This window comes from Crinia signifera, chromosome 4 (assembly GCF_055691185.1).
Source record: "Crinia signifera chromosome 4, ASM5569118v1, whole genome shotgun sequence".
NCBI classification, from domain to species: Eukaryota; Metazoa; Chordata; class Amphibia; order Anura; family Myobatrachidae; genus Crinia; species Crinia signifera.
The window spans coordinates 279,908,219-279,929,861 of NC_139220.1; the positions used below are offsets into that span (position 1 = coordinate 279,908,219).

Sequence of the window (21,643 nt, forward strand, 5' to 3'; positions counted from 1 at the left end):
TTTTGGTCTGTGTGGCCACATGCAAGTGGATGTGTAATAGTACACATCCACTCGCATGCAAATGCGGGGATCCGCGCGGCGGGCGTTCAGCTGGGCGGTGTTTTCCGGTTTGCTAGGCTGCAAGCATACGCAGCCTAGCTAAAAGATCTGAATCAGGCCCCAAGTGTTATCATATTGGGAACAATGGGGCAGAAGTATCAAGCCTGGTGAAGAGATAAGGTGGAGGTGAAGATGGAAGGACATAACGCACCAGCCAATCAGCTGAAATATGACAGTTGGGAGTTGATTGGCTGGTGCGTTATCTCCTTCCACTTTATCTTTTTGCCAGTCTTAATACATCTGCCCCAATGGGAGGCATATTGCTTTGCAATTCCCAAAATAACTGGTCCTAGCAGAACCTTCACTGTGGAGCCTTAGGGGTGCTTCCTGGTAAATGTACTTTTAAAAATATATATGTATCAACAGGAGAATATCCCGCTCAGGCCAGGACCAATCCTATTAGCAGAAGCACTGTGGAGATGACATATGAAGAATGTGCGACTCTGTAACGGAGACTTCTGCATTTGCAGTATTTATAAATCCATGTGAACTCATCTCTCTCACTAGCTGGCTTCTATCTTAGTAAATACCGCCTCAGAGTCCCGCAGCATACTGCTAAGCTGGGGGACTTCAAGGCGGTATTTACTAAGGGGTGTGGTATGGGACTCCGACAGTCAGGATCCCGACAGTCATTATCCCGACGTCGGGATCCCGACTGCCCGGAGTCAAACAGCATGGCGAGCGCAAAAAAGCCCCTTGTGGGCTCGCTGCGCTCACCACACGAGCCACCTATGCTATTCTCCCTCTATGGGGGTCGTGGACCCCCACGAGGGAAAATAGCGGGTGGCCGTCGAGCACCCGGCTGTCGGCATTTTGACAGTCGGGATCCCAAAGTCGGGTAAACGACTGTCGGGAACCCGTCCGGCACCCTTATTAAGATGTCAGTTCTATCAAAGAGGGGATGTTGCTATGAGCAATCAATCAGAATCTACTTATTTATTTAGCACCTTCTACAAGATAATAGATTGAATCTGATTGGTGGTCCATAGCTACATCCCATCTTCAATAGAACTCCAATCTTAGATTATAAATTTAGATTTATTAAGCGGCGAACAGGGGAATATGCACAATCTGTATGCCTTATGGCAGGGGATAGCGCTTCCCCTGATGTAGGACACCCAGGATGCGGGTGTTTAACAGGCAGTGCTACGGGGGAGGAGGCTTAGCGCAGCTACCATATTTTATATTGCGCGCCTGGCTCCTACCTAATGTATGAAAGGTCAGCAGCGCTGCCCGTTCTGCCCCCCGACAGCTGCAGGTGGCGATGCATTATTCTCGCTATTCCTGCTGCTGGCTCTGAGCGGTGCTGGGGATCTTGCGCATGTCCAGTCCAGAGAAGGAGACAGAGCGTCAGTCCTCCGGGAGGGACATCGCAGGAGGGGGGAGTTTGCGCTCCCCCACTTCGGCAGGCAAGATGTTAATACATCTTGTTGGTCTCCCCTCCAGCTTCGCCTCGTTAATGCGGCACAATAAGTGATCTACCCCTAAGTTACTTCTCTTTAAAGATCACCACTGAAAAAGCTCATTTACAGAGTAATATTGGTAGCTTATGGACATTACATTGAGATATGAATAATTTCCTTGGCTACTTAGCTCATCCTACCCTCCATTCTCTGACTTGAGCGAAGCAGTCAGCTGAGCCTTGCAGAATGTGGTTTGATGTGTTTATTGCAAGAGATGTGATTGCGGTATTTGCTGACTAGTGCACTATGTCACTTCTAACAGAGGCTTCAGGCCATATGAAGTTGGCTCTGGACCCGTCAGCACTATGCATAACATAAGAAATAAATCAAAATAAAAACCTGATGGATATAAACAAAAAAAAAAGTGTTTTTTTTCTGACATTTTTAGAGCAAATGCTGAAATCTGGTTCTAATTTACAGATTCAAAATAAAGATCCTATTACCTATATAAAGTAAAAGATACAGGTCAGTATGATGAATAAAAAGGTTTGCTTGGCAAATGAAATGCACTGGACATCTGTTGCGCCTAATGGACTGTACGCGGTTCGTATATAAAGCAGTTTGCCATGCATGTTTAGCATGTCATTCAGCTGTAATTAATAACACATTTGGGAACTGCAGCGGTAGGTTTGTTCCAGAAGTTATTCTTGCATTACAGGAACATATTACCTAGCACATTTTGAGCTTCTACAAACACATTTGGTAAAGAACAATAAGCAATTAGCTATCCAACTCAAACTTGCTTTGTGGCATGAAATAAAAATATGTTTTTAAACAAAGATCTCTGTAGATATCTATATATTAGAAGCAGGACATCTTTTATGAGTGACATTTCTATGACGGCACTGGCATATCATAGACCAAACTAAAGGTTTTGGTCTGCAGAGTTTTAGATCATTTCGGATGTATGTGGCAAAATATTTGCCTGACATTTACAATGCATCATCATTGTGCTCAACAAGAGCTTAAAGGGGAGCTGGTAAAACCAATAACAGAATTATTCAACCAGTCACTAGCTACTGGGGTAATCCCAGAGGACTGGAAAACAGCGAATGTAGTCCCACTGCACAAAAGTGGAAGAAAGGAAGAGGTTAGCAACTATCGACCAGTGAGCATTACATCAGTAGTAGGGAAATTGATGGAAACACTCTTGTAGAATATCTTAAAACCAGCAATTTACAGGATCCGAAACAGCATGGGTTTACTGGGGGAAGATTATGTCAAACAAATCTTTTTGACTTTTTTGACTGGGTGACTAAACTAATAGATCAACATGGGGCTGTAGATGTAGCTTATCTAGACTTTAGTAAGGCGTTTGACACTGTCCCACATTGCAGACTGTTAAATAAACTTGAAAGCTTGGGATTGGATTTTAAGATAGTTGAATGGATAAGAGCGTGGTTGCAGGACAGAAAACAGAGAGTTGTAGTAAACGGAGTACAGTCAAAGGAGGGAAAGGTTACAAGTGGGGTACACCAGGGATCTGTACTTGGACCAGTGCTTTTTAATATCTTTATTGGTGATATTGCAAATGGAATTGAGGGTAAAATGTGCCTTTTTGCAGAAGACGCAAAGGTATGCAACAGGGTAGACACACCAGGAGGGGTAAAACAAATGATTGATGATCTAGGTGGATTAGAGGAATGGTCAAGAGCATGGCCACTACAGGTTAATGGCAAAAAATGCAAAATCATGCACTTGGGTCTCAAAAATCCAAAGACTAGATATAGTATAAATGGCACTATCATGGAAACTACTGAGGAAGAGAGGGATCTAGGTGTCACTATTTCAGGGGACTTAAAGGCAGGTAGGCAATGTAACAAAGCAATGATGAAGGCAAGTCAGATGCTTGGTTGCATAGGGAGAGGTATCAGCAGTAGAAAGAAGTAATAATGCCACTGTATAGGTCATTGGTATGACCTCATCTAGAGTACTGTGTTCAGTTCTGGAGGCCATATCTCCAGAAGGATATAAATACATTAGAGACTGTACAAAGAAAGACAACTAAAATGATGCATGGCAGTGGCACAACTACTGTAAGGCAGCCCCAGCAGCCGCTTGGGGGAGCAAGCAGCAGCAGGGTCTATGTGGGCGCCGGCACCTGCTCTACGCACTGACATGCTGCTACCTGCCGCTGCCCACTGACTGAGCACTGGAGGCGAGTCATCCGCAGCGTGGGTGGGGCCATGGCAGAGATGACAAATTCTCCCACTGATTCAATTGACTGCACACAGAGCCAGCTATTGGCTACTGTGTACAGGATGGGCAGGCAGATGGGCGTGCTAGGGTGGCCTGGGATGCGTCGGAGCCAAGGGAAGCAGCAGTGTATACTGGTCTCTCTTCCTCTCTCCTGCTTCAGCTGCTCCGTTATGCGTGTGACGTAATCACGTCACATGCTGGAGGGGAGCCTGGAGGGGGGGGCGCCACAAACTTTTTGGCAGGGGGCAGGAAAAATTATAATTACGCCACTGGTGCATGGCCTACATCACAAAAACGTACCAGGAAAGACTAAAATATCTTAATATGTATACTTTGGAGCAGAGAAGGGAAAGGGGGGACATGATAGAAACTGTCAAATATATCAAGAGTTTTAACAAGGTACAGGTGGGAGACATTGAGGAGCAGCAGAACATGAGGACATGCACTGACACTAGAGGGAGGAAGATTCAGGGGAAATTTGAGGAAGAATTACTTCACAGAAAGAGTAGTAGATAAGTGGAATAGCCTCCTATCAGAGGTGGTAGAGGCAAATACAGTAGAACAATTTAAACATGCTTGGGATAGGCATATTGATATCCTTACAAAAAAATAAGGATCAAATATGTTTTGAGGTAACATGTTTAAAAAAAGGGGCAGACTAGATGGGCCAAGTGGTTCTTATCTGCCGTCAAATTCTATGGAAAATGTGACAGTTGGTGAACTTTGCCTGTGACATGTGACCTGCTGGGTGGTCTGAAGCACAACTGGGACCTGATTTCCCTTGGATTACCCTGGCAACTCACGGGATTGGTTCCATCAGATTTGGCACTTGTGCCAATTTCACATGCGATTTATCGAATGTAAAAGGACTCCCAGGGAGCTGCTAGGGGAGTTCAAGGGAAATCGGATGAGATACATTGCGGGTGCTAAAAAAGCACCTGCAATGTGCACTGATAGCTGCACATGCTATTTATCTTATGTGCAACAAGTCCAACCTCTGAGACCAACACGATGTGCAAGGGGCCGTGCATTGGAACGGATGAACATGCATTTTGGTCACTTTTCACCCGATTTCTCAGCCAGATCCCTCGGAATCGGTTGAAAAGTGGTAAAATCCTTGCCTCTGTGACTATACCACCTACACTCCACTGACCCCACTCATATCTTGTAAGGTCGCACCCTGCCTACGGAAACTAACATCCTCCAGCAGTCAATCCCATCCAAACTGTTATACAGACTCCAGTGGTGATGTATTATACTTAATGTGAACTTATTGTGAGGATTCTCTAATGCACAGGTTCTTAAAGTCGGTCCTCAGGACCCCACACAGTGCATGTTTTGCAGGTGCACTCATTCCTGACTGCCACATTTTAAAAGATCCACAGGTGGAGCTAATCATTTCGGTACTTATGTATTAGCAGGGCGCCCATTATGTAGTTTGCGTAGTGGTGTATTGAGAATATCAACACACCACTATGCTGGCTACGTAAACTATGTAACTTATGCAAACTACGTAATTTACGTAGTTGCAGAAAGAAAGAACCAATGTAGGATAGGCGCTGGTTTCTTGTTTGCATCAGTTGTAGCTCATAAAAGAAATGAAGAGATATGAACATACATTAGGGGTATAAGTGTATGTTTTACGGTCTTATTTGAAATGCCCAAGGTGGCAAAAATGATGTGGCTCAAAGGGATATCATACCCTCACTCACATAGAGTAACGGGTAGGCAAGCACATCAAGGTATCTTTTAAACTTCAATAAGCACCATAATGTGCGGTCGAGTACGTAGAATGAATGCGTACCGTACTCACATGTACGAACACTTCTGCAATCACATAGGGGTATCTTTTTAGGATTCCACAGGTACTTCTCGGTGTTTAAATAGCGAATATCCTCCAATAGTCCCCCAGCATAAAAAAGAAAGAAAACGTTCTTTCTTACTTAAAAGATTTTATTGGGGGTATCACATAAAGGATGTGCAGGGTGCAACCTGAACCCACAGGTGTTAATAGGGACAAAGGGAAATCGTACCTGAAATGGCAGAGTATGGCCATCCACTGCCAAACAGGTGCTTCCAGGGTTACAGGTGGATAGACTGCACAGCTCCTCTCCACCAACGCGTTTCGACAGGTGAACGGTCTTTCTCAAGGCTGGAGAGCAGTTGTGCCTAGTGCTGGTATTTATAGTAATGGCTTTAATCATGGTGGACTCTCCCCCTAAAGGGGAGGAGACCCAACCGGATGTGGCAGTATAATACTGAAAAAGGTGTTATAGAGCTTATGACAAAGATCTCCTCAGAGACCATCTGTGCTTTTTATTGCCCCCTTCTGTGTCTGATAATAACAGCGCTCGCATTCACTTCTGAATGGTGCAAATCGTCTAAAAAGCGAACCAGGAAGCGGCGGGTGACACGCATCTGAAGCGCAAACGTCCAGAAGAAGTGTCAGTTTTAAAGAAGGGGTTAAAATATTGCCCTAGTAATCAAATACATTTTTTTGACCTCTATATCGATGTAGAGAAGTTTATTAGAAAGTTATCTCTAAAAAAGTTTTTTCTTTCAAAAGACACAGAGAATGATGAGGGGCAAACACCTACACCCTTCAAAAAGAAATCGACTTTTAACCCCAGTCACGTCAAGGGCTGTTTCATTAACACCTTCCAAAAGATTGTTAATGATGAGATCCGTTCCCTTAAAAACAATCTCCCTGCCCATAAGCATAATTTATCCATACAAGAACGTAATGCCCTAAAAGAGTTGGAAGATAACACTGAGATTATCATCAAACCCGCCGATAAAGGCGGGGGGGTGGTTGTCTTAGACAGAGCTAAATATATGGAAGAGGTCTTTAGGCAACTAAAAGACGGAAAGACCTATAAAAAGCTAAGATCTGACCCTTCCCAACGAGTACTTAAAAATCTCAAAACTTTAATTTCTACATATACAGAAATGGGTACCTTGTCCAAGGAAGTGGCAGATTTTCTAATAAAAGAAGATTACTCTGTGCCAGTAATTTATTTACTGCCAAAAGTTCATAAAAGTCTCACAGAGCCTCTCCATTACTATAAATACCAGCACTAGGCACAACTGCTCTCCAGCCTTGAGAAAGACAGTTCACCTGTCGAAACGCGTTGGTGGAGAGGAGCTGTGCAGTCTATCCACCTGTAACCCTGGAAGCACCTGTTTGGCAGTGGATGGCCATACTCTGCCATTTCAGGTACGATTTCCCTTTGTCCCTATTAACACCTGTGGGTTCAGGTTGCACCCTGCACATCCTTTATGTGATACCCCCAATAAAATCTTTTAAGTAAGAAAGAACGTTTTCTTTCTTTTTTATGCTGGGGGACTATTGGAGGATATTCGCTATTTAAACACCGAGAAGTACCTGTGGAATCCTAAAAAGATACCCCTATGTGATTGCAGAAGTGTTCGTACATGTGAGTACGGTACGCATTCATTCTACGTACTCGACCGCACATTATGGTGCTTATTGAAGTTTAAAAGATACCTTGATGTGCTTGCCTACCCGTTACTCTATGTGAGTGAGGGTATGATATCCCTTTGAGCCACATCATTTTTGCCACCTTGGGCATTTCAAATAAGACCATAAAACATACACTTATACCCCTAATGTATGTTCATATCTCTTCATTTCTTTTATGAGCTACAACTGATGCAAACAAGAAACCAGCGCCTATCCTACATTGGTTCTTTCTTTCTGCAACTCCGTCGTCAAGAGGTTTTTGGGTGAACCCCTTCTTCCAGTGTGCGGCTGCAGGATTCTGGCTTTGCGCCTTGGGACGTTTTCACTTTTTCTACGTAATTTACGTAGTTGGAGCTGTGCTAATACATAATGGTTCGTATCCCCACTATCCATGTCATACCCTCATTATCCACGTGGGTGTGGAGTTAATTTTATAAAGTGTAGCGAGCCATCGAGCCCGAAGCGTGGCGAGCGCAGCGATCCCCGAGAGGGGACGTGGATACGCGTCCGCTCGCCACACTTTATAAAATTAACTCCACGCCCACGTGGATTATGGGTGTATGACGTGGATAGTGGGAATATGATTGTGTTAGTGGGTGTTGTGTGTGTGTGTGTAGTGCATTATACTTACCCTCAACGATGTCCCCGGCGCCTCCGGCACTCGGCTCCCCGCAGTCGTGTCCTCCATGACAGTCCCAATGTACGCAATTAGAGTTGTGCTGCTGGGGGAGCAGGGAAACCATGTGATGCTCCCCCAGAGGCAGTACGCTGAATTACGTATATTGCTGCCACCCAGCCAGGACGCGTCTCCCCCCCGGCGGCTGTTGGTGTCCACTGGCCCCCCTCCGCCCGGCCGCCGCTGAAGCCCCACCGCCCGCCCTTCAGCCCGCTGGACAAGCCCCGCCGCCCGCCGTAAGTGTAACTGCACAGACACATATTAGCAGGGCGCACGGCTAGGCTACGCTGACAACGTAGTCTAAGGTACGTTGTCAGCGTAGCGTTGCCGAGCGCCCTGCTAATACATAAGTACCATTATTTCACTTGATTCTGTAAGAAAACCTGCAAAACATGCACTGTGGGGGGTCCTGAGGACCGACTTTGAGGACTGAGCAATATAGGAACAAGCGGGACAGCACACAAGCATAATAGTTCCTCATTGTGTCCTAGTGTTTATAGTGATTATGTTTATAGGATGTTTGATTTTCAATTGATCCAACATTATATTTATCTTAAGCGCTACACTCCACCCCCTGTTTTACACATTATTCATTTGGGAACTGGTCTTCCCTTGAGTGAGCAACTTGACATCATTCCTTGCTGGGGCCTGGTTTACCTTTGTAACCCTTCCCTCTCTGCCTGGACATCTTCCTATCTAGCCTGTGGCCCATGTGAGCAAACTCTGACACTTTGCCAGTCTACTGGAACAAGGCATGTTCCCAGTGAATTTTTGCACTGCATATGCTAAAAGAGTTACCGCTGCCAGAACACTGTTGAGGTAAGAAACATGAATGCATCTGAGATGACTGGGAACTTCCTATTCCATCATAGTAAACACATGGCAATGTGAATTTCACAGTAATATGTCCTATAATTATGTTTTAAACAAATCACAAAATCATCCTCATGGTTTCCACAATGACTGACTAGTCAGAATAATACACCTTTAAATAGAAGCAAGTTACAGATGCTAGATACAGATAATGTAACCAGCCAATATTAATGGTGACCACGGAAAGGACTGTATAGACTGGAACATAAATGTTATATATAAGCATGCGATAAGACCTGCTTCCTGCACACAAACACACCAACCCTTAACCATTACCTGGTTTGATCTTCATGACCACAGTCTTCCTGTTCTGGTCTCTCATTTGCTTAATATCCAGCAGGTCGTGTGGATTGCCATTATGACGAGGCCAGCAGTACACAAAGATCCGGGAGCCACTACTGCCACAGTCTATCACCACTCCATAGTTAAGATTGGGGTTGTTGGTGTCAGTGGCCTCCATATCAGTGACGCGAGCCAGGTACCTGAGGAGGACAAACACGGGTCACACTAATGCAGATATTAGCCAATCGGATTTGGATACACTGATTCTATTATCTCCATCGGTACTTGTGGAGTATCACGGCTCCCACGACCTGCATCGTATGCCGATCGTATGCTAAAAATAGCATCGCATCGCATCGCATGTGGCATACGATGGCATACGATGCGATGCGATGTTTTACCGATTTTTGACTATTTTAGCTCAAAAATCGTATGCCATCGCATAACATCGTATGCCATATGTAGTGGCATACGATGTTATACGATGCGATACGATGTTTTACCGATTTTTGAGCAAAAATGGTCAAAAATCGGTAAAACATCGGATAACATCGTATGCCATATGTAGTGGCATACGATGTCATACGATGCGATACGATGTTTTACCGATTTTTGAGCAAAAATGGTGAAAAATCGGTAAAACATCGGATAACATCGTATGCCATATGTAGTGGCATACGATGTCATATGATGCGATACGATGTTTTACCGATTTTCGAGCAAAAATGGTGAAAAATTGGTGAAACATCGCATGGTATCGTATGCCATCGATGCGATACGATGTTTTACCGATTTTTGAGCCATTTTAGCTCAAAAATCGTATGCGATCGCATCGGATGCCATACGATGGCATCCGATGCGATGCAATGGCACCCGATTTTGCATTGAAATGCATCAGAATGCATTGAAATGTGTATTAAAGTAGTGAAATGCCCCCAAATGCCATTTTTCATAGTGCACCACCCCCACTATCAACGTCAACCCGAAGCGTGGCGAGCGCAGCGAGCCCGCGAGGGGCGGCGGTACGCGTCCTACGACCTTATCATACCCTCACTATCCACGTCTGTGTGGAGTTGAGAATAGAATAGTGTGGCGAGCGCAGCGAGCCACCGAGCCCGAAGCGTGGCGAGCGCAGCGAGCCCCGCGAGGGGACGCGGATACCTTCACAGCTATACGCGTCTCCTCGCGGGCTTTACAGGTATCCGCGTCCCCTCGCGGGGCTCGCTGCGCTCGCCACGCTTCGGGCTCGGTGGCTCGCTGCGCTCGCCACACTATTCTATTCTCAACTCCACGCCGACGTGGATAGTGGGGGTATGAAAAGGTCGTAGGACGCGTACCGCCGCCCCTCGCGGGCTCGCTGCGCTCGCCACGCTTCGGGTTGACGTTGATAGTGGGGGTGGTGCACTATGAAAAATGGCATTTGGGGGCATTTCACTACTTTAATACACATTTCAATGCATTCTGATGCATTTCAGTGCAAAATCGGGTGCCATCGCATCGCATCGGATAACATCGTATGGCATCCGATGCGATCGCATACGATTTTTGAGCTAAAATGGCTCAAAAATCGGTAAAACATCGTATCGCATCGATGGCATACAATGCCATGCGATGTTTTACCGATTTTTCACCATTTTTGCTCAAAAATCGGTAAAACATCGTATCGCATCGTATGACATCGTATGCCACTACATATGGCATACGATGTTATCCGATGTTTTACCGATTTTTGACCATTTTTGCTCAAAAATCGGTAAAACATCGTATCGCATCGTATGACATCGTATGCCACTACATATGGCATACGATGCCATGCGATGGCATACGATTTTTGAGCAAAAATGCTCAAAAATCGGTAAAACATCGTATCGCATCGTATGACATCGTATGCCACTACATATGGCATACGATGCCATGCGATGGCATACGATTTTTGAGCAAAAATGCTCAAAAATCGGTAAAACATCGCATCGCATCGTATGCCATCGTATGCCACTACATATGGCATACGATGCCATACGATGGGAGCCGTGATACTCCACAAGTACCTCTCCATCTGCATGAGAGCATGCAGTCATCTTTATTTACTATTGTACTAGTGCACACTCTATGCGGTAAGTTTACTATGGGCTGTTCTAGGTAGAATCTGATTGGTTGCTATGGGCAACATTCTATAAATAATAGAACTCCCATCTAAGTAATGCATTTTATTGTTTAAAAAACAAAGACTAAAGATCCACACACACTTGGTGATTTTGCCCAGCGTGTACGCACAGCGATGATGGGGGTAAATTGCTGGGCTGAAAATCGCTCAGTGCATACACACTGAGTGATTTTTCCCAAATCTAAGCAATTTTCCCGGGGGAGGACGGCTTCCCATAGAGCGTGATGCGATAATGCGGGAGCTGGGCCATACACACTGGGCGGCTTTTGAGCTAAAAGTAGCAAAACTGATCTACTTTCAGCTCAAAATCGCCCGGTGTGCATGGGCCTTTTATGATCCTGTATACACTAATTCATTTGGTCTTTCTTTTAATACCTGCCTGCAGTTATTTAGAAACAGAACATCTGAATATGGGGAAAGCAGTGAGGTTGTAGAAGATTCCAGAGACATTGGACAAAACCATAGTAGATTTTGCAGATGTACAGAGATTATACACAGTTCATCCTGTACCCCCGACTTCAGGGGCCAGATAATGACATGATAAATCCAAGTTGCAGGGCAATAGAATTGTGTGGAACAATGCAATGTGTCCTGATAAAAGAGATATCTAAAACAATACTGCCAGTACACAAACCCCATCTCATCTTGTGTTCTTATTGACAACAGATAAATGTGCCTGACCCATCTACACCATTCTCCACTTCCACAGTCCTGGCGTACCCAGTCTTTCCAATTTCCTCTACTCCAATATCCTGCTTGGCTGGTTCTTTCGTTCCTCTAATATGCTGCACGCCAACCCTCATAAACCAGTATCTTCTACAAGGTGGCTAGGCTGTACCCGACTATTGTACAGACTCAAGAGGTGCAAGAGCAGATGGAGGAGACCCCAGGGTACTGGAGTGGTGGGATGCTGCACAGGAACATCCTAATGCACGCCTATACTGTGCCATTCATTACAGCGCGTCCTCCCGCTGCCTATCCAGGGCCACGCCTCCTGTTCTCTTTCTCAGTTTTACAGTGCCCTGGTGATCCCCCAGTAGAGCTCTACTGCTCAGGTGTACAGCTAAGGAGTGGCAGGCTGGGGGAGGAGAGCCGTGGCGATATCACTGGCTTAGCACTAATTGATTCATGTATTACACTGGGCCCGTCTGTACAGATTATACAGCACTGACAGCCATGACAAATTTCACATTAATGCCTGCTTACAGCATGAAAGCTTTTTAGCAATGAATTGGTGTGACTTACTATGAATGGGGATCCTACTGTGTCAATTACTATGAATTTTGGCCAACTTCTGTGTGGCATACTTTGAATGCCCCGGCTCTCTGGGTTTGATGGGCATTGGTGGGGCATGTATTGTGGTCTACAGAAGTTTCCAATAATTTTGGTTGGGGATGATGAGCCGGCTCCTAAACTTTTTAGATGGCTTCGAAAGTTTAGAAAAAAAATGGCCCTATACTAATGGTGGCAGTCATGTGATGTAGTCAGGGCGATGCAGTGATTAAATGTGCAAAATTGTGAGGGGCAAGGGAATCCTTAAATATATTTAATAGGTATGTGAGGGTTCATAATTCACAAGGAGCACATATGCGTACTAGTAAGCCTGCTTGAAGCAAATGCTTCGAAAGCTAGTCTGGTACCTTGTGATTGCCTCTGTGTTTGTGTATGTGTGAGAGAGAGAGAAAGAGATGTAGTTTCCCTCGCTGCCAACAGATGTCAGTGTTTCGGAGACACACAATCAGACACTAATCAGACACTAGACACACACATATATATATATATATATATATATATATATATATATATATATATATATATATATATGAAAAAACTATTAACATAGGAGCTAAGCACTGCTCCGTACACACAGCACCTTGTACCTCTCTGCACAATATACTGGCTGGCTGTTACTACTGCCCAGGGTGTGGGTGTGCGAACACCCTCTTTTATTAATCACAGAAACATGCTGGTATAAGAAGGAGAGCAGTGAATGAATGGGGCATGAGGCCAATACAAACATCCTGATATGGGAGCATACAAATTGGGAAAATGGCTACGCTGAGTAAAAAGGAAAGTCAGCCCTGTGGTTTATTTCCCACAGGCACAGATACAATCAGGTGGATTAACCAGTTTTTCTTTGTTCGCAGAATCTGTACATTCCCCATTAGAGAAAACCTGCGGCCTTATCCCTTTTATCCAACAGTGTATATACTACCTGTGATATTTCCTGTCTCGCTGGGAAAGACTGTACTTCGTCCTGACCAAGAGTAGAGAGTAGATCAGCAACAACAAGATGGCTGTCACTGCGCCAATTACTACCAACTGCCGTAGTGTGGTATTCAGGGCACGCGGGCACCCCCCAGGGGATATGCTAAAGTGCCAGGAAGCTGGTAGGAGGCACGATATGCTCAATCTGAAAGGGGAAGCACAAATATAAAGAGATTAGCCACGGGAGTATTTAAGTCTTATATACTCCACTGCCACAGTTGGATCACTTACCTTCCCATTTTGGAGAGGTAAAACGCGATGAGGACACTGAAAGCTTTAACATTCAACCCATAGCTGCAACTGTATTACGACGCTGGTTTTCAGGCAATGTTTCCCATGTTCTTTACCTGAGTAGAGAAGAGGTACATAACCTTATACATGCAGCTCTGGAGAACACAGTGTGATCAACATAACAAACTAAGAGGCAGATGTATTAACAAGAGATTTTTTATTTATTTATTAACAGCTTCTTATATAGCGCAGCAGATTCCGTTGCGCTTTACAAAGGAGACAGTGATACAACAAAAAGGGTATTTAAAGACAGTCAAAAGGTAGGAGGGCCCTGCTCGCAAACTTATGCTGGGTACACACCAGGACGACTAGGGCCCGATCCCCTCAATCTAGATCCAATTCCGACCAATTGGATGTAGATTGTGTGGTGATTGGGCCCTTTTCTGACCTGGTGTGGACCGATACCGATCCGATGTGCAGTCCCGCGGGTCGGTCGGTCGGTCGTTATTGAGATCCTACCTGCTGCAGGTAGGATCTCAATGACGACCATACAGCCGGGTGCGGGTCGCCATCGGATCGGTATCGGTCCACACCAGGTCAGAAAAGGGCCCACGGTGCACATCGTGAGCGGGTCGTGCCCCCCTGCGTCACCGTGAGCGGGTCGGACGAGACACTGACGACCCGCTCATGATGTGCATCGTGAGCGGGTCGTCCTGGTGTGTACCCCGCATTACAATCTGTAGGGAAATAGGCATTGATACACAAGGATAGATACTGTATTCTTTATTGCATCGATTAAATGCAAGGGTTATAGAGATAAACGTCCAGCCAATCAGCTCCTTTCTGACTTTTTTCAAACACAGTCTGTAACATGGCAGTTAGCAGATGATTGGCTGCACTATTATCTCTCTTTATCACCCTTGCATTTATCTCTTGTTAAGGCTTAATACATCTGCCCCTAAATCTGGAAATCGTAGAGAAACAGAAATAAATGCTTTTCATGCTATTTATCTGATGTGGAGTAATCGAACTGGTGAAAAGAAAATGATCTTAAAAGGTTACACAGGACAACATGGCTTCTCATGCTAATATGCTGAGTGCATTGTGACACGAGGTGAATTAGATATAATCAGAGAAATTAATCATACCGCTTTCACACTGCCAAAACATTTCAAAAATAGGTCTGAGCCTTCACATTGCAATAGATTACCGTTTAAGTACCATTTACATCGTCATCATCCCCATAACACGTTTCAAGGCAGAATGCAGGGAATAACCTATCACAGGTCTGTGATCTGTTGTTTTTACTAAATACCGTTTCAGAGCCATTCTCACTGCATAAAAAACGTCTCTGAAACGTGTAGGACTCTGCTTTTTAAATGTTAAATCAACTCTAGCGCTTTCCCACTGCAGCCTTAAATGTTTTGAAATGGGAAAAAAATGGCAATATACCGTTTAACAAGTGCGGTGTGAAAGGGGTATCAGACTGCTAAAGAAATATAGACAGTTGCACCATATAACAGGATGCAGTATGGTACAAAACACGTCATGCTAATATACATATAAAGAAAAATAGCTGTGTAAACAATGAGTAATGCTGTAATCACTTCATTGACACTTAAGCATGTGTGTGTCTTACAAAGAGTAGTACCCACTCCCTGGCTGTAAATTACGATAGATATCACATGTGTTTCCTGTGCCCTATATAGAAGCATTTATCATAAAGTATTCTTACATGATCACAATAACTGGATAATTTTAATATCCAAATAGTAGAGACTACATTACCCCACATAAATCTATACCAGGTGTTATGTGTATCTGTGTATATGTGTATATTATTACAGTGCCATAATACAGCACCTACACCATTACTGTCATGTACTGTGCCATAATACAGGGCCTATACCATTACTGTCATGTATTGTGCTTTAATAATGCCAATACCATCGCTGTCATCTACCGTGCCAAAATACAGCACATATACCATATCGATCATGTACCCTTCCATAATACAGCACCTATACCATTACGGTCATGTACCGTGCCATAATACAGGGCCTATACTATTACTGTCATGTATTGTGCTTTAATAGTGCCAATACCATCGCTGTCATCTACCATGCCAAAATACAGCACATATACCATATTGATTATGTACCCTTCCATAATACAGCACCTACACCATTACTGTCATGTACTGTGCCATAATACAGGGCCTATACTATTACTGTCATGTATTGTGCTTTAATAGTGCCAATACCATCGCTGTCATCTACCATGCCAAAATACAGCACATATACCATATCGATTATGTACCCTTTCATAATACAGCACCTACACCAGTACTGTCATGTACTGTGCCATAATACAGGGCCTATACCATTACTGTCATGTATTGTGCTTTAATAGTGCCAATACCATCGCTGTCATCTACCGTGCCAAAATACAGCACATATACCATATCGATCATGTACCCTTCCATAATACAGCACCTATACCATTACGGTCATGTACCGTGCCATAATACAGAGCCTATACTATTACTGTCATGCAGTGTCAAAATACAGCACATATACCATTACTTACTGTTAAGTACCATGCCATTACACAGCGTATACACCATTGCTGTCACGTACTGTGCTCTAATACAGCAACTATACCATTACTGTCAAGCACCCTGCCATAATACAGCGCCTATATCATTACTGACATGTACTGTGCCAAAATACAGCACATATACCATTACTTACTGTTATGTACTGTGCCATTACACAGCGTATACACCATTGCGGTCACGTACTGTGCCAAAATACAGCACATATACCATTACGGTCATGTACCCTGCCATAATACAGCACCTATACCATTACTGACATGTACCGTGCCATAATACAGAGCCTATACTCATACTTGCCTACCTGACCTTCTCCATGAGGGCAAAAATGCTCTGTTCCTGGACTTCCCTGGTAATGTATGATTGTCATCGCCTGTGGTGAAACACTTTTCTTATCAATTAACTAGCTCGTCACAGGTGATGGCAATCATACATTACCAGGGAAGTCCAGGAACAGAGCATTTTCTCCCTCATGGAGAGGGTCAGGTAGGCAAGTATGCCTATACTATTACTGTCATGTACTGTGCCAAAACATAGCACATATACCATTACAGTCATGTACCCTGCCATAATACAGCACCTATACCATAACGATCATGTACCCTGCCATAATACAGAGCCTATACTATTACTGTCCTGTACCGTACTCTAATAAAGCAACGAAAACATTATTGTCATGTACTGTGTAATAATACAATGCCTATACCATTACTGTCATGGTACAATGCCATAGTACAGCACCTAGAACATTGCTTTCATGTACTGTGACATAATACAGTGCCTATACCATTACTGTTATGCACTATGCCATATTACAGCACCTAGAACATTGCGGTCATGCACACTGCCAAAATACAGCACATATACCATTACAGTTATGCAATGTGCCATAATAGAGCACCTATAACACTACTGTCATGTACCGTACCATTACACAGCACCTATACCATTGATGTCTAATGATCTGTGCCATAATACTGCACATATACCATTACAGTTATGCAACGTGCCATAATAGAGCACCTATAACACTACTGTCATGTACCGTACCATTACACAGCACCTATACCATTGATGTCTAATGATCTGTGCCATAATACAGCACATATACCATTACTGTTATGTACCGTGCCATAACACAGCACATATACTATTACTGTTATGTACCATGCCATAAAACAGCACATATACTATTACTGTTATGTACCGTGCCATAACACAGCACATATACTATTACTGTTATGTACCGTGCCATAACACAGCACATATACTATTACTGTTATGTACCGTGCCATAATACAGCACCTATAACACTACTGTCATGGAATGTGCCACTACACAGCGCCTATACCACTGCTGTCATGCATAGTGCCATAACACAGTGTCTATACCATTACTGACATGCACTTATACTACCCTGCAGCGCCTATATCAGGGCTGTGTTGGCAGAATAGTGGGACTGCTGTTACGCATCTGACAGCAAACACCCTAATAGGTGTATAGACAGAGCCTGTACTCGGGGCACACTGCACACAGGCATTGTATATTGTTCTGTATATGGAGGGGGTCAACCCGGGCAACCCTGGCAGCTGAGAGGGGAACCTGCGGCCGCTACCACGCACGCGCCTAACTCCCCCCCAATACCGGCTCCTACATGTGAACGTACCTTCTTTGGCAGCCCCGGTGCTGTCACCGCCGCCTTCGCCAGGTGAAGGACACGTCACCGCGGCCGGACAGGCTGCTCTCCCCTGGGGAGGAGTTTGGGCAGGGGGTGTACCCAGTGCGGCTGCCTCGGGAGCCGGCTCCCCTGTCACAGGCCCGCTAGCCGGGCGGCCCTAGCAACCGGACACCTGCCTACTTCCCGCGAGAGGACGCGACGCACCTTCCCCGGCTCATAGTACGCATGTGCAATCACGCAATGCAGGGAATTCCTAGGTGCCATTTTTGAAATGGGTTTAAGTCTTGGCTGCCTGCCCTTACTTCAGTTATCCCTGAAGGTTTGCTCTTTGCTGCATTCTAGCTTAAAAGTAATGTAGGGTCTTTTCGTTACATAGGAGGAAGTATAGAAAATTATTTAGATAGATAGTGGAATGGCACCAAAGTCTCCTTTGGAGGGTAGCCAATAGCTTATTAATAGTCCATAATCAGTGCAGCAACAATGATAACAATCCAGATGATTTTTTGGAAACATGTTCAGAAGAAATTCATATAAGCAGATGTAGAATAGGTAACCCAACACGTTTCTTTTGTCAAAGACTTCATCTGGGGTTATTCTTACTAGTGTTCCAATTTAATTGCACCAAGTTAGCAAAAGATAATAAGGTGAATGTATTCTAATGGACCTAATGTGGACCAAAATGTGTGGAATATGATCCTGCCTGGAGACACATGGAGGGATTACACCTTTGGTCCTTAGCCTTCTAAAGTTGTGTTATTGTAAAGGATACATTCTAATCGTTACTGAATCACTATTTATGAATTAATGATGATATATGATGGAACCATTTACTAGTTGATCCATATTTTTGCATTCATGTTCTCATTTCATCCAAAATTGATAAAGCCCCTGATAAAGTCTGTATAGATGAAATGTGTAGAGTTTGGACTTTATATATATAGGCAGCACTCACCTTATGAAACTCCCTTCCACACACATTAAGACTCTCCTCTAGCCTCCAAACTTTCAGGCATTCATGGCACTGTGTAAAAGCCGGACCCAGACTAAACCCCGGACCGCCGGACTGCACATCAAAATCTGCAGTCCGGAGCTTGTGTAGTGTCCCGTCCGGGGGGTTTCTTGTCCGGGGGGGTTCCCTGTGATAGCTATCATTAGGGACATGGGAGATTGCTGCCACCCTGTGTGGTCCGGACCGTCCGATTTTTGCTACATGCCCAGACCATACAGGGAGGTATTCTCCCCCTCCTCCAGTCCCTGGTGACAGGCTTCACAGGCAGCCCCCCCAGGCAGGACACCCCCGGACAGGACACCCCCCCGGACTGCAGAATTTTATGTCCGGTCCGGGGGTCTTGCCCTGGTCCGGTTTTTACCCATACCCGGCATTCATTGAAGACTCACCTTTTCAGGCAAGCTTATCATATTCCAGAACCACCCACATAACCTCCATTAGCAGTCATATCTGCTTTCATTGGTCTGCACCCAGGGCTGGATTAAGCCTTCAGGTCACTTCAGACAGGGGGGCTCCTCCCACTTGTCATTCAGGCTGAAAACTGCATGGGAGAATATTATGTACTGGAAAAGGGGGGGGAGACTGCGCTTACATTGACGACAGAATAAGGTCAATTTAAAAAAGCAATTTAATTGTACAATAACATACTATAATAAATAAACAATTGATAAAATAGGCACACAATGGTATGGGAAGGGAAGGGGGGAATGTGATAGCTGCATCCACTTATTGTATTTTCACCTTTGAGAGTCCACAGTTCAGTGTAAGACTAGGAGATGGTAGAAAGGATTATGGAGAATATTACACTGTCAAAACACAGAGTAAAGGCAGTATAAACTTGGTCAATGGGTAACTGCAGGGGGCGGGATTCATATAAACATAAATATATATATATATATATATATATAACCACATGAAAAGCCTGTGTTTGTCCCTCTGCACCTCACTCTGTAGGAGCCCTGACATGCTCAGTGCTGCCTCTGATTAAAAACCCTCCCATGATGAGGCCGCTGCTGTCCTTTATGGGCGCGAGTAGCATATGATGAGCTCCACCAAGCAGCGCTCAGCACAAGCTGCTCAGCCTCTGACCTCTTGTGCAAAATGTCATGGAATTTAGTCAACTCCCAGTAATGCACTGCACACTTGTGCACTCAGTGTGCCTTGGCTCTGTCACGATCCAGGTAAAATAAACACTATTTTTACCTTTAAAGTGTCTCTCCAGACTGTCACTGTGCTCCAAGTCTGGATATCCTCAATATTGTTTGCCTGCAGATCACAGCACAGATTCCACAGAGTCTCTCCAGTGAGTACCTGATGCTGCAGCTGTGAAGTAAAACCTGCACGATGCCTATGCCTCAGCTCACTACAGCTGCTCTCGTTACAGGCCTCAGTCATGCAGCAAGCTAACAGACTTTCCCAGTTAATCCATTGCAACTTCCCTCCTGGTTACTGGCCAGCCAAGTCTCCTCCCACCTGCAGGTATAAAAGTGCTAGGTGGACTCCTGCTCTTTGTCAGAGCTTCCATTGTCAAACCCTCCGGTTAGATGTGCCTTTGCGCCAGTGCTATACCAGCTCCTGCACAGCCTGACTCCTACAGTGCTCGGGCACTGTCTTCTACTGCTTCCAGGCAGTCTCCAAGCCAGCTGTTCCCATCAGCTACCATTCCTGTTGTCCATCGGATAGCATCATGCTGTGCATCTCTGGCAATTCCTGCAGCTCATCGCTACAGCCTGACTCCCAGTTCTTCGGGTGAAGCCTACCACGGAATCTTCATTGCCGCCTATAGGGATTAATGGACGTTAGGTTAACACTCCAAAGGTGTGATCCTCTCTCCTATCATCCCGACGGTTATTATCTGTGGCCCAGTATCCCTGGTCCTCCTGCAGCTATGACCTCATACAGCAAACTCCATTTCCCTTTGGCTTCACCAATATCCAATTCCTTCATCAATATCCCCAATGGTCCAATCTCCAATCATCCAATCTCCAATCACTTACCTGCACCTACAATTTCGTTATCAGTTACCGGCACTTGCAATTCCGTTATCAGTTATCTGCACTTGCAATTCCACTACCAATATTACTGTCTTGTAAATTCTTCAATAAAGACTTATTTATTATTTCATCCTGTTGTCCTGGTCACGCCATCGGGCCCTCCTTTGTGTATGAGGGGATGCCTAAAACCCTTTACGGGCTCCTAGGGTAATACGCCTGTCCCTACGCCTGAGACTTCCTGCCTTAGGCGTGACAGGCTCCCAATACTCAGCACTATTAATCATTGTCACATCGGCTGATAGGTGAAGCTGCAGCACTACCCCACTCCCATGAAGAATGCCTTTAGCTAAAAAATAAATGCCAACCACAGGTGGCCCCAAGATAGAGGAGGCCCAGGGGTACTGACCCCCTGGGCCCCTCTTTAATCCGGCCCTGGCTGCACCCACTCTGTGGAATGCTCTCCCATGCACTCTCCTCTTGTCTCCAATCCTACAAGCGTTCCCTGAAAACTCAACTCTTCAGACAAACCAATCAAATTCCAGAACCTGCCACTTAACCTTCATACACTGTTTCTATATAATCACATTCCCACTGTACAGTCCACAC

The 21,643-nt window shown here is 44.8% G+C and overlaps 1 protein-coding gene across 2 annotated transcripts in view; it reads right to left on the reverse strand.

The window, feature by feature from the left end:
- Window positions 1–18,227, reverse strand: part of ENTPD4 (ectonucleoside triphosphate diphosphohydrolase 4) — a 41,072-nt gene extending 22,845 nt beyond the window's left edge. For both annotated transcript variants that reach the window (XM_083184757.1, XM_083184756.1), the window contains exons 1-4: window positions 18,023–18,227; window positions 13,740–13,855; window positions 13,456–13,653; window positions 9,071–9,276 (exon numbers count right to left, since the gene is read on the reverse strand). In XM_083184757.1, coding sequence (XP_083040883.1) covers window positions 9,071–9,276; window positions 13,456–13,653; window positions 13,740–13,747 — 412 coding nt within the window. In that variant the 5' untranslated portion in view covers window positions 13,748–13,855; window positions 18,023–18,227. The remainder of the gene's footprint in view (window positions 1–9,070; window positions 9,277–13,455; window positions 13,654–13,739; window positions 13,856–18,022) is intronic.
- Between the last annotated feature and the right edge of the window lie 3,416 nt (window positions 18,228–21,643).